This window comes from Apis cerana, linkage group LG4 (assembly GCF_029169275.1).
Source record: "Apis cerana isolate GH-2021 linkage group LG4, AcerK_1.0, whole genome shotgun sequence".
Classification (NCBI taxonomy): Eukaryota; Metazoa; Arthropoda; class Insecta; order Hymenoptera; family Apidae; genus Apis; species Apis cerana.
The window spans coordinates 7106974-7120162 of record NC_083855.1 but is presented as its reverse complement, the minus strand read 5'-3'; the positions used below and the strand labels follow the sequence as shown (position 1 = coordinate 7120162).

Sequence of the window (13189 nt, the reverse complement as noted above, 5' to 3'; positions counted from 1 at the left end):
TATAATAATTGAATAATATTATCTTCTTTGAATCTAATTAAAACATCAATGAACGCGAAAGATATTGATCCAAATAACAATATTTTAATAGCACGTAAAAATTCTCTTTTTTTTTAAAAGTATCTTGATACGATATTATCTTAAAAAAATCTCAAACATTAAACAATAAAGATAAAAATATTCGTACAATCTCTAAAATTCTAAATAATATATTATAGAAAATTATTTGTGCAATTTTCTTTTTTTAAGCAATTACCATCGAATAAAAATCGTTTCAAAAAAATGAAAGATGAACTTGTATCATTTCGCTTTTCTATCATTTCACCATAGTAATTTCAATCAAGTGATCGCGACTGTTTGACAATTTATCCGTGTTAAAGAGGTTTCTGAGTGACAAGGGATGCATTATTAATCGATCGAGCAATTACTAGTATAAACTGGGATGGTCCACTCTCGAGCCGCAAGCGCACCACGTCCATTAACGTCGCGAAATTCTGTCACCGGCTCGTCTACTTTTTATTTCTCACTTTTCCCTTTTTTACATCGCTAAGCATGGCCGAAAGTGTTGAAAGAAGAAGACATTAATTACATTAGAACGAAACACGCCCGCTTGCCTAGACACTTGGCCTAGTAAGAATCCTCTAGCGAGTAAACGAGGCGACGTGCCACGGTCCAGGGACGCGGGAATTCTCTTAACCCTTGTGCATTGTGCTGTTACAAAGACTGATGAAAAATTGCCCGTGAAAATAGAAAATTCTTGCTTTCGGTTAATTGAATTTTCTTGCTAATTTTATTAATGATATTTTCTATACTTTTAAGACGGTAGAAAACTTATGTCACCTTAAGTGAAATAGGAGAATATTCGTTTTCTTTTTTTTATAAGTCTCATTTATTTCTCTCCTTACCAGAATCCTTTACAATCGACTTTATGATTCTTTTCCTTCCACTTTCTTATTTCAATTTTCAATATAATTTAAAAAGCTTTTCGATATTTCTATCAATTTTACGACTTTAATTCTACTAATTATTATTATTTTCAGGATTAGAAGACTGTTATTGAGAAGAAAAGAGGAAAATTGTGGATTGGAGGAATTCCAGTAGCCTGCAACTGGTGAGTCAATTCGAAACGATTATTTAATCTTTCAACACCTTCAAGTTAAGATCAATATGATTAAACAACCGGACTAATTTTTCCGCCAATTTCTTTAATCCAAAGTTCCATATTGAATTAAAAATCCAAATACGGGAACGAAAATCACGACGGTCATGACAGATCTTAATCCCTTTCTCAAAACTCAGCAAGACAAGATTCAGAATTGGCATATTTCCATTCGAACGAAACATTCCCCTTTGTTTCGTCCAATCCTTTATTCGCTCCATTCGGCCACTTGTTTCGTGCTTGTATTGCCCTTCCAGAAAAGCCTCCATTACCGAATTGTATCAGAGGGTGGAATCCGCCCCCACCCTCCATTCTTCCACCCTTCTCTTCCCGTTGGACAGGTTAGGTAACGCACGCCGGTCGGAAATGCGAATTCTCTTTACTTCTCCATTGTCCACCGTGCTGCAAAGGGGATGATAGAGACGGGTAAGGTAGGAAGGGAGGGAGAGGGGTGATGTTTGCTCTTCTGGGAAAGTAAACTCAGGAGCTTTTCATACGCGCGCGACTCGCAGCGCTAACCCAATTTTAACGGTACGACGCCGGCGGAGCTTCGTCTACGTTTTCAGCGTAGAGAGAGGAGCCGGTTATTTGCCTTGCCTGCCTCTACGTCCCCACAACGGGGCCCCCCTTGCCCATCTTTTATGCAAAGTATCGGCAAAGATTGGAAATATCCGTGTCGAAAGGGTAGCGGCCATCGATGGTTAAAATAATACGAACGTATCGAAGGGAGGTTTGAAAATATTTTCTATTAGTCGAGGTCTATATCTGTTTCCGAATATTTTCCTTCCGTCGAGGAGTATTTACTTTGAAAGAAACTTCGAAATTTATCGCGTCGTTTGGATAATCGATCGGATGTGTAATGTAAATTTATTATCACGATAATTAATAATATTCCAGATGATGATGCTCGGGTATTTTTAATTGCCTTCAATTACGATTCGTAATTCGATGAATCGATAATAATTTGCCATAAATAATTTATTTTATTCGCGATTTCAAGTGTGTTGATATATTCTAGAAACGCATACGAAAGTTTGATTGAAAAGAGAAAACATTTGCATCGCGTAAAGTAGCAAAATATTAAAAAAACGTACATAAATCCCTCCAATACGGATTATATTTAGACGAGCGCGTTATACAGTCGCGAAATCCAGGATTCCATATTCGAAACACGTGCACGATCTAACGGGTGACATCGACGGTGACGACGACGATGACGAGGTATCCATCTAGTTTTACCACGAACAAAGTTGTCTAGACGAAAAGATCGGGTTTGGGTATAGAGTGAAAGGTACACAGGGCTGGTAACGAAGTTTTCAAAGACAACATCGAGTTTGATATCTAACGAGTTCATTCCACTCGGGTTCCATGGCAAAAACTGCAAGTGGAGATCTCTATCTTGCACCCTTTCCGCCCAGGTCACCGGTCTACCGCTCTCCCCCGTACCCATTTTCACCCCTTTCCACCAACCGATGCGCAATTCCCTTTCCGTGCATTATTCAACCGTTGCTCGTGGATTTTAATTTTACAAGCTATTATTGAGAAAGGAATAATGCGCTTTGATCGTTCGAGTGTGTCTCTTATTTTATCGCGAATAAGATATCTTGTTCTTCTTTTTTCGTTCTTATAGAGGTACACGCTTATAAATTTTATAAGATTAAACTTTTATGAAACACTTTTGAACTACAGTTATTACATCGAAAAGAGATTTCTAAAAATTATGAAAAAATTATAGTATCCACTCTCGGGCAGGTTGCTTACCTTTTTTTCTTTTCTTTTAACTAAGTACAGAGCACATAAAGTAAAATTAAAACTAATTTAATCCAACGATACGATGGAAAAGTTGGCACATATCTACATCACATCGTCATGCAAAACGGAAAACTGACATTTAACGTGAAAATCAACCTGGAATCGTGGATGTTCTTACCTCCGATTCCGGCGATTGAACGATCAACGATGTTCTCGGTGGTTTTTCCGGAGGCACCTTCTTCAACGTGCCGGTGAAGGAAGCGGAGGAGACGGCAGTGGACGAAACGCCCTCGTGGCCGTCTATCTGGCACTGAAGCCGATGGAACTGCGAAAACGAAGCGCGCGACGCGTCGGTGCGCTCGAATTGCGGCAGACACGGCAACGGCATCTGCGACATGTTCGGTATCTGAATAGAATTCGGGTCGCTGGTATCGTGTTGCAGCCTGGGCGATAGCTTCTCGCAGACAGACGATTGGCAGGATTGATGATTAGAGTTCTGTGAATAGGAAGCGGTCAATAACGTTTGATGATGGCTGTGCGGTGTATTCTGGCTCTGCGTCAGGCAACTCTTATCTGACGATTGTTCTTGGTGGTTGGGCAGCGAGTTCGATTGAATCTGGTGGATCTCGTTCCCGATCCCGTGCGGTTGAAAATCGGTCGATCTTTGCAATTTGTCGCACAATTGGTTCTGCGCTTGCAGACTTTGCAGCCTTGCCTGCAAGTCGCTCTGTTGGTGTTGAAACTGCGCCACTTTGTCCAGGATTTGATTTTGACTCTGAAGACATTGAAGCTTCGCCTGCAGATCGCTCTGCTGCCTTTCGAATTGGCTCAACTTCTCTGAAATTAAATCCAGACTCTGCTGATTCTGCAATTGTTGTTGTTGTTGTTGTTGTTGTTGCTGCTGCTGTTGTTGCTGCGGCATCAGCGTGTCGGACTTTTCGTTCTGCGGATCCAATTGACTTTGAAGATTGTCCGTCTGACTCTTACTGTGAGTCAATAAATTGCCAGAGACGTTGTGACTCTTGCGATGACTGTGAATTATATGATCCACCTGATCGATCGGTTTGCCCAAGTTCGTTTCACCGAAATCCGTTACCACCGTGAGAACAGTCTTGGTATCTAACTTAGCTTCGCTCAGGGCTGGATACTGATGACATATGTTGGGACTGGCCCTTTGAGATGGAGCCGTGCTGGCAGGGGGTGGTCCCAGATTCGCCACGGATCCGCTAATGGGCTGCTCCTCGAACTCCTTTCTCGATAGCTCCATGTGTTTAGTCAGATCAGCGCTGACGTGACGCAAATGGCGACGTTGTTCCATTATCGTTCTCTGACTGATGTTAGGAATCGGTTGAAAGGCCGATTGGGTCATTCTCCCTTCCTTCCTATCGTCCGCCGTCTGATGGATCTGCCCTCTCGGATCTCTCCTCTCCTCCGACTGATTACGGGAACGTGGGCTGGTGGACATCATTTGATTCTGCATCATGTTCCTCTCGTGCTCCTGCCGTTGGCGTTGCTCGGCCCATATGGTCAACTCCTGCCTCGTCTTCTCGAAATTTTGATTGACGAACGAGGGACTCTTCTGGCCGCCACGATCCGCCGATCCCTCGCGGATCGGCATGAACGGCATAGGAGACCTTCTAACGTCCTCCATTCTTTTCCCTTCGATAGTCATAGGCGACCTCCTGTGCTCGTCGAAGTAATCGGATCGCCTGTTTTCTTGCGGTATCGCCACTCTTTGATTAGGGCTCACGTTGCCCCATTCGGGCTTTCTGTCCGCCCCTATGCTCTTCCTATTCTCTTGTCTCGTATCAAAAGCCATCGGAGATACTCTCAAGCTCGTGTCCAATCGCCTTTGATCAGGCGGATACACTTGATTGGCTTCGACCCGTTTCGGATCCACCATGCTTCCGCCCTTCCTGGCCGGCATCAATATTTCCTGATTCCCATCACCAGGGAACGTGAAGGTGATCGTGTCGTTCCGCCGCTGGAAACTCGATGTAACGTCCACGGAAATAGATTTCCTGTGTTCAGGCCTGGCCACGTACAGGCCGCAGTCGGCCGCCACGGCCTCGCACATTTTTTCCCGCCCAGGTGGCGGCTGATCCTCGTTCGTATCCACGTACAATCCATCCTGTCGTGTCCGCGGATTTTGATTAATGGCCGCCAGATACCTTCTGTCTTGGGCATCGGCCACTATCTGTGCACCCTGCACGATTATCGCCCCCTCGCTCCGATGGATCTGCTGCTCCTGCGGGACAGGGTTTTGACCGGGATCGTATTTAGGCTTCTGCATTCCTGCCACGTCGACGCTTGCCGATTTTCTATGTCCGGTGTCGTGCGTGATCTTCGAGTTGCCCCGGGGAGGAACCATGGGTTTGGGCCCACGACTCGGTCGCTCGCCAGTTGTCATCGCGAGACCGTGGGTCACGTTCTGGGCGATCGGTTGGATGATCGGTTGAGTCTGATATTGACCCAACTCTTGCGAGAATCTCTGAGGATTGGGCGATTGTTGACCGAACTGTTGACCCGGGTAAATTCCCGCGTGGGGTGTATACGGTACCGCGTTCATCATTGTCTGGGGATATTGGGTGTAAGGGTATTGGGGCTGGGTACCGTATTGGGCGTAACCAGTCGGTTGAGGCACTACCACGCCTGAGAAATACGGCGGCTGAGGACTGGCGGATTGAGGGGGTATTTGCGACCCGTGTTGAACCGTTACGTACTGACCTTGACCGGTGAACATGGGATTCGCCGCGCCTCCTTGGTACAACGTGGGATCCCTGTACGTCACGTCTCGTGTCACATAGCCGGCACGCTCCGCGTATTGCGCTTGTTGAGGATACATTTGTGGTCTCACTTCGAACTGGCTTCGTATCTGCGTGTACTGGGTCTGATCGTAATCGGGCACGAATTGAGGTTGCGCTTGAACAGGAAGGGTTTGAGTGCTAGTTTGAGACACGTTCTGCGTTCTCTCCGGTGCCGTAGACTTTTCTTGGCCGTACTGTTGAGGAGGAAGTTGTCCACTTGGTGGATGTCTGTCTTCGGGAACACCGACCACAGCTTGCTTCCTTCCAGTCGGGTATTGACCGGTCTGTTGAGTTTGCTGTTGCTGCTGCTGTTGTTGCTGCTGTTGCTGTTGCTGTTGTTCTTGGCTCTGAGTCTGGCCGATCGACTTGTTCTGCTGTGCCCTGTCTTGAGAAAATCTGTCATACTCTATGGTACGGTTTTCGAAGCCATTTGACAAATCTTGTTTGGCGTTATCGGCAGGCGGTTCGGCCCGACCGTTCTGACACGACGTCTGCTGGTTCTCCATCGTTTGTCCGACCTGGTTCTGCTCCTGGTGGTTATCGTTCACCCCTCCTGAACCAGACTGCGACATGCTGGCGGCCCCCACCGACGGTCTTCCGCCGATGTAGCCGAGAATTCGCCCCAATCCGCACACCGTGACGATTTTATCGTTCAACTCTCTGTTGGAAATCTAGATTCTCGCTTCAACGCAATCGTCACGGATCGCGTTTTTACGCCTCGTAAATTCCTCCAGGTCCACTCGAGGCATGTAAACGTCGATATTGAATGTCGTTCTATCTCCTTTTCCGAATTTATCGAATTTCTCTCTCTCCTTGTTTCTTCCAGATCTCTTGGAAACGAATCTCGCAAGACGATCAGATCATAAATGTTTCTTTATCGCGATTTTGTACCAATATTTGTTCCTCTTTTCTTTTCTTTTTGATACGATTATTAGATTCGTCGAAATTTTTTAATCCAAAAATTTATCTCTACTGATTGAGTAATTTTTCTCCCTTCTTTGAACGGCCCGAAAAATCAACGAACGAGCTTGTTACGCACGATCTACTTTTTTTTTCTTTTTTTTTTTTTACATTTTCTTTATTCGGATCGTTCGCGCTCGTTTCTCTCCTGGGGGCTTCGTTAATAAATCGCGGACTCGTCGAATAATATTACGTGAAAATTTGAAACGTTTGTCCAGGCAGAAGGTCTTTGAGCACCGCCCTCGCATTTCTCATTTTTTTCCAAGGGGGGAGGAAAAAGGGAACGCGCAATTGCGAATGTAATCTCTTTTATTGCGCCCCTTTGACGTGATCGCCGTTTTTCGTTTCGCAAATCTTCGTCGATTCTATTCTGTCGGCTTTCACTTCATAGTTTTCTTGTCGTCTCGTCGACGAAATTGTATCGCGAAGGAAATATGGTTTTCCACTTTGCGTCTTCTTATTCGATAAATAACTGTTACTGGTAATTTATATATCGTTGAATTATTTTCGCGAATATTATTCCAAAAATCTTTATTCGCGATTCGAAGTTTATAAACACTTAAATTTTTCTTACAATATTGTATCTTCTACGGATAATTGAAATTCAAATATCGATTAGCTGTTGTAAATTTCTCGAAACGTTAAAAAAATTGATTATTCCATCAACGATACTCTCTTATAAGTTTATTATCAGTTCCTTGAGTAATTTTGATTTCCATTAGGCAGTTTTTCTTTTATTATTTTAAATAACTTTCAGTACTCTTCGAGTTGAAAGACGATATTTGATTTTATTGTTCCAGTTTCGTATCAACATTCTTCCTTTATATATTTAACGAAAGAATTAACTCTTTCTTTCTCGCGGAATCGTAGCAACGATTCATCCACAAAATATCTGTAGGATCGATCTGCAAAAGAAAGACACGAGACACGTACTTCTCCATTCCTACTTTATATAAATTTCCCTCGTAATATTCGGCGCAAGATTAACATTCGACCAAAATTTAAAATTAATTGGAGAGAGGGGAGAGAGAGTAATCTCTATTATTCAAATTAACACGTTCAACAATAACCACCTATACCGTGAATTAATTAAAATAATTGTTAATCCGGAAAATAATCCTCACCGCTCGAACTCTGTTTTTGCATAAAATTAAAAGTCCATTAATAAGTTTCGGAAATAAACGGAAGAAAACATCGAAATCCCTATTAATTCTGAGAAGGCTGGAACTTACTTCCTCGCGTAAATTAAGGGTCTGGTAATAGTTTCTCCACGGCTTTCTGAACCATCGAGCCGTGACTAACGGAGGCGGAACACCGAAAAACATCGGAAAGGAAGTTCGAATAAACTGTTGGCCGTTAATTCAGAAATTTCACGACCGGGTTCCGAATAGAGGCGGCTCGGCCAAGACGTTTATTTAGCTTCGACGTCGGCTCTCAGAAATGCCGGCAATCCGCGTTTCAATTTATCTAACCGACAATGACAAGGGCGAACAAAGAGTTCGCTGCTTCGGGGACGATCTATTTCACTCGGTGGAACGCGAATTGTTTTCGTGATTTCCCAAGCGCCTCGTGATCACTTTAGTTTCAGTAGACGCCCTTCTTCATTCAATCTTTCATTGCTTGAAATTTACTAAGCGGTAAACGGAAAATTTAATATTGAAAATTTCTTCGAAAGACCTCTAAACTGACGAATTCTATTTGTATCTATTTTTTTTTGCATTAATAATTAATTTCCTCTTGGTTGGAAATAATTGTAATCATTTTTTCGACGAAGAATCGAATGGAGATAACAGGCAACGATATTGTGTGGGACGTGGAAAATTTCTCATCCCAGATTTACTTTAATAATTTTTTCGATGAAGAGTCGAATAGAGAAAATAGGTTAGGATGTTATGGGGCAATTAAAGGGGAATTTCTAGAATTTCGTTTCGTTTGCGAGTTTTTGATACCTGCACAGAACCATTCACTGTGTTTTATTGACGATATCGTTCGAAGAAAGTTGCCTATCGCGAAAAATCTCTGGTAGAAACTTGGATAGAAGGGAAGGCGAAGCGTAGCGCATTTATCTGTAATAAGAAATGGTCTATAAATCCGTTTACGAGCGACGCAATATCAAATTTACTGGAATATTTATTGAAACGTTTTAACTATCGCTGCTAAATGTTGGTATTAATGTGATATTAGGGTTTATATTGCGCTTTATATCGAGAATTTCTGGTATTGGTACTAATTATTCCGCATCTGATTGAATATTAATAATGAAATTTAATCATATACGAAATAACAAACTAATATTAACAATCCATCATATATCATCCATCATTGCTTTCGTTTATCATTATATATTTTATTGTGGAAAATTTCAAAAAAATATTCGCACAAATCAAACAAACGATACGATAATCTTCAATCGTCTTTAAAACTTGATACTTTTTCATATTTCGTATTCTCGGCCAATTTCAAACACTCGAACGAATATTAATTTATAATTCGACCCCTTTATCCGATCGATATTAATTCATTTCGATATTTAAACAGAAAATACACGAATTATTTTCTCAACGAACAATTCCTTCCTTAATCTCGATAATCAGAATCATATATAACACCTCCAGTGTCCATAAAGCAGACACGCCACTTTGCAAGCGACCATCGCCTTTAGATCCATTCGAGGGTTTCAAACTAACACAGTTTGCACAAAACCTAGGGATGTGCTTAAAGTGACCATCTCGTTTCGCAAACAAGGGACTCGTAATTCATCATCCCCAAGCTTGCTAACACGCTTTACATCGAGACTAATGACTGGTCTTTATACACGGGGGGTTGAAAGGTTGACGCGTGAATGCCAGTTTGTGGGCTGGACGTCATGTATCATGAAACATGAACCGGTCGAAGTGAAAATACAGTGTAAATTGAACTAATGGTTTCAGATCCCTTTATTTTCGATCTGTTTAAGAGAAATCGTTTTATCGTTGTAAATAAGTTAGCGCGATATATAGATGATCATAAATTATATTGCGATCACGCTTTGCAGAATCTGTGAACGGTGAAATCTGTACGATCATTTTTTCTTTTTAAACTTTTGAAACGTTATTAAATAATTTAATTTGGAATTTTTTATCCTTGAATAATTTCAACAATTTCTATTTTTATTACAAAAGACAATGGAATAAGAATTTAATCAATTTATTGTTTATTTTATTAATATATTATTTATTTTTAAAATTAGCAAACGTGACTCATGATTGAGAATACATTCCAAAAATAATTGAGAGAAAGGAAAAAGAATTATCATAGATAAATGCTGTTTGTAATTAATGTATTCGTGCATTGTATGATCATCTAATTACGAGGTAGCATTTCTCGTTGTTATTTTTCTTCTTTGATTGTACTCGTGTATTGTACACATTGAAGATTGAAAAAAAGTAGAAAGAAGCGGAGGATACAAACAATTCGAAGATATTTCCTTGAATATGTCAGAAGAAAAATTTCCAGTTACCCGTAAAGAGACAAGTAAATTGCTTTTGTCCTATGTGGATGTGCTTGTACGGTATACATTTATGAACAACAAACGTATAATCATGTTTATAAATTTACTTTGTTCATTGATTTCGAACAAGTTGAATTTCTTTTTTTTCATGAAAAATTTATGAATAACATACTTTGGTTTCTACTATACAATATTATAAATATAATATGGAATTTCATTTTTTCAATATATTTATATCAAATCTTAATTTAAGTTAAGTTCGAAATTAAAAATAAATACATTATTTCTTTATATAATTTCTGCAGAACGGAAACAGAATTCCAAGTTAATTTCTACCTTTGAATATTTAGTAATTTTTATCGAAAATTAAATTTCTAGCGATCGAATGAATTACTGAAAATTTGTTCTACCATGTAACTCGATGTTAATCCAATAAAGATTCATTTTACGCTTGCGTTCGTAATTCAAGGGAACATGATCTATCAAAGATCGTGTATATTTGCACGATGTTCACTATCAAGATCAAAATAATTTGATCCGGAGTGAATGTGCCTTGGTATTCCTGAATGAAGCTAAATATACACACCAATATAATCTGCACGTAATAGGGAAATTGTATTAGAGATTATATATATATAGTTGCTGTTCGAATATTTACTTTGCATTTAATTGTATCCGCCCGTTTGTATATTTATATCGTATTATTCCTGTTTAGTAAGCGTATTTTGATGAGCTGGCCGTGTGCAAATTTACCACGCATGTATATTATATAGAGATTACATTGTTGAATCAATTGCTAATTGATTAGCAACAGAATGTTGAGAAATAAAATAAAATATTTTTCGAATTGACTGATAATTCGTGCACGATTGTACGATAAAAAAATAATATTTTTCGATAATGCAAAAACCAAGATCTTGTTCGTCGTGTAGTAAATTGTGGTGAGCAGGAGGGAAATCTTTTATCTCACGGGGATTCATCCGCAGGATCGTATTTCGTTCAACTAATTTACTTTATCGATCGACCATTAATGGGTCAACTCTGGCGTTAATCAGATATCGAAATAGAATTTATATCTAATTTCTCGACTGGATCGTGCCCGGTTTAGAATTTTATTCTTTCTCTCTTCGAAAATTGAGGTACAATTTCATTTTTCATCTGTGTATCTTTCTAATCTCTGGAGAATAAATAATGCTCTCAATTATCTCTTTGTTTTTTCCTCGACGATTGTGAATTTCTTTTAGGCGGAATAGTAGGATGTGAAAGCCGGCTTGTTTCCTTCGCGTTTCAATTCACGTAAGTCAGCTTTACGAACACTGCGCGTGAACTCTTCAATCGCATCTATTAGTTTTACGCGCTTCCCTCCTCGTGTCAAGATTGAAGTCCTTTACGTTTCAAAAAGCCCGCATGAAATTTTCTCTGTGTTGTGTTCTTGTTTGTACGCCTTTGAAAGAAAGGTAAACGCGCTGTTCAACTACATACATACATACATATACACATATATTCAATACGCAATACGTAAATTCCCCAAAGAAAATTGACTCGGAAAAGTGCATCGATCGTAGAAACTCTTAAAAATCTTAGAAACGAAAAAATAAGTTGTACGCTCATTGTCTCTTTAATTATCGCCCATTCTTTTTCATTGAAATTTCCTCCTTCGTCCAAACAAATTTCCCATCGCGCAAAATTCGAGAATCCTCAAGAAACTTCTCCTTTCTTTTCTCTTCTTTTTTTACACCCATCTCATTTACATTCCAATTCGCGTTCGAATCGCAAACGATTCGAGGAATATTAAATATGAAAATTGGCGAGAACTGATTCCACGTTTGTATAGATCCAATATCGTATTAAATAAATCGTGAAATATTAGAAGAGAAGGTAGAGACGTATCGTATCGAGACGAGTCATTCTTTATTCCAATATTCTCTCTCTCTCTCTCTCTGTAACACGCACGAAGAAATCCGTATCGAATTATCGACTTGTCAGTCGCGGGGGGGAGTTCACCCCCGGAAACTGACGATAACGGCGGGTCGTCGAATGGACCACGACCGAATTACACCAATTTCCTCGTCCCTCCCCCCTCCCCCTTCGTCAAAGTAGTGGCCCTGGTTATCGGGAGTGCGATCGACTGTCGCGATGCATCGGGATCAATTGAAATCGGCTTGAAATCCCATTACTCGCCAATACCGGGAAAACACGATAACCCGGTCACTTGGGCATTTATTTCCAAGGACTTTCCAATTTCCCCCGCCATATCGGGGAACAATAAGATATCGCTATTTCTACATTTGGCCGCCAGAAATGTGCACCGCAAGCGGTTTGGGTATTTACGATTTCGTCTGGAAGATGGTTATCCGTGATATCAGGGAGGGAGGGAGGGGGAAGTACGAGATCGAATAGTTTCTTCGATTTTCTTCTGGAGGATGGGAATACGGACGTGTGATAATAATTTTCTTGAATATGGAGAAAAATATATAATAAAATTTGCCTGCTTTTTTTTTATTTTTATGTTTTTTTATATTTTTTTTTATATTTCATTTTCTATTCATGTCGGTATTTCGTTGTTATTTAATTCCGTTATAGATGATAATAACGAATAAACGGACAATGTAACGCATGGGCAATGAATATACTAATGGATATTTGTGGAAAACTAAATTGGCAAATAATCGTAATATTTAGTGGATGGATCAAATCTCTGTTTATTGTGTTCAATTTTGTATAATATGTTATATATCAATGGGAATATATATATATAAATTTAACTTCTAATCTAATTTAACAAATATCAAGTTTAGAAGTTAGAATTATTTTGAAGTCTTGCCCCGATTTCTTGAGGAGTAGCGAATTTAATTTCGTTAATGTTTACTGAACTATAACTGAGATAAATGGGAGGCAAATACAAGATAACATCTGCAAACGGAATAAACAAGTTTCCTCGCTCCAATCTCCGCGAGCATATTCATTTTCCATTGAAAGTAACCAAGACTAAAGGTAACTTTCTTTCCCCTCCCTCTCTTC

The 13189-nt window shown here is 40.0% G+C and overlaps 1 protein-coding gene and 1 long non-coding RNA gene across 4 annotated transcripts in view; one reads left to right on the top strand and one right to left on the bottom strand.

Moving 5' to 3' along the window:
* LOC107995627 (uncharacterized) overlaps positions 1–13189 on the top strand; it is a 143771-nt gene that overhangs the window by 37645 nt on the left and 92937 nt on the right. Inside the window, exon 4 of the long non-coding RNA XR_001765597.3 lies at positions 1041–1111. This is a non-coding gene — a long non-coding RNA (uncharacterized LOC107995627). The remainder of the gene's footprint in view (positions 1–1040; positions 1112–13189) is intronic.
* The window catches only part of LOC107995622 (mediator of RNA polymerase II transcription subunit 12), a 464763-nt gene that overhangs the window by 391724 nt on the left and 59850 nt on the right, over positions 1–13189 (bottom strand). For 2 of the 3 annotated variants that reach the window (XM_062073896.1, XM_017053239.3), the window contains exon 2: positions 3090–7583. In XM_062073896.1, the coding sequence (XP_061929880.1) occupies positions 3090–6290 (3201 nt within the window). In that variant the 5' untranslated portion in view covers positions 6291–7583. Of the gene's footprint in view, positions 1–3089; positions 7635–13189 lie in introns of those variants that run through there. The other variant, XM_062073897.1, reaches the window with a different exon arrangement.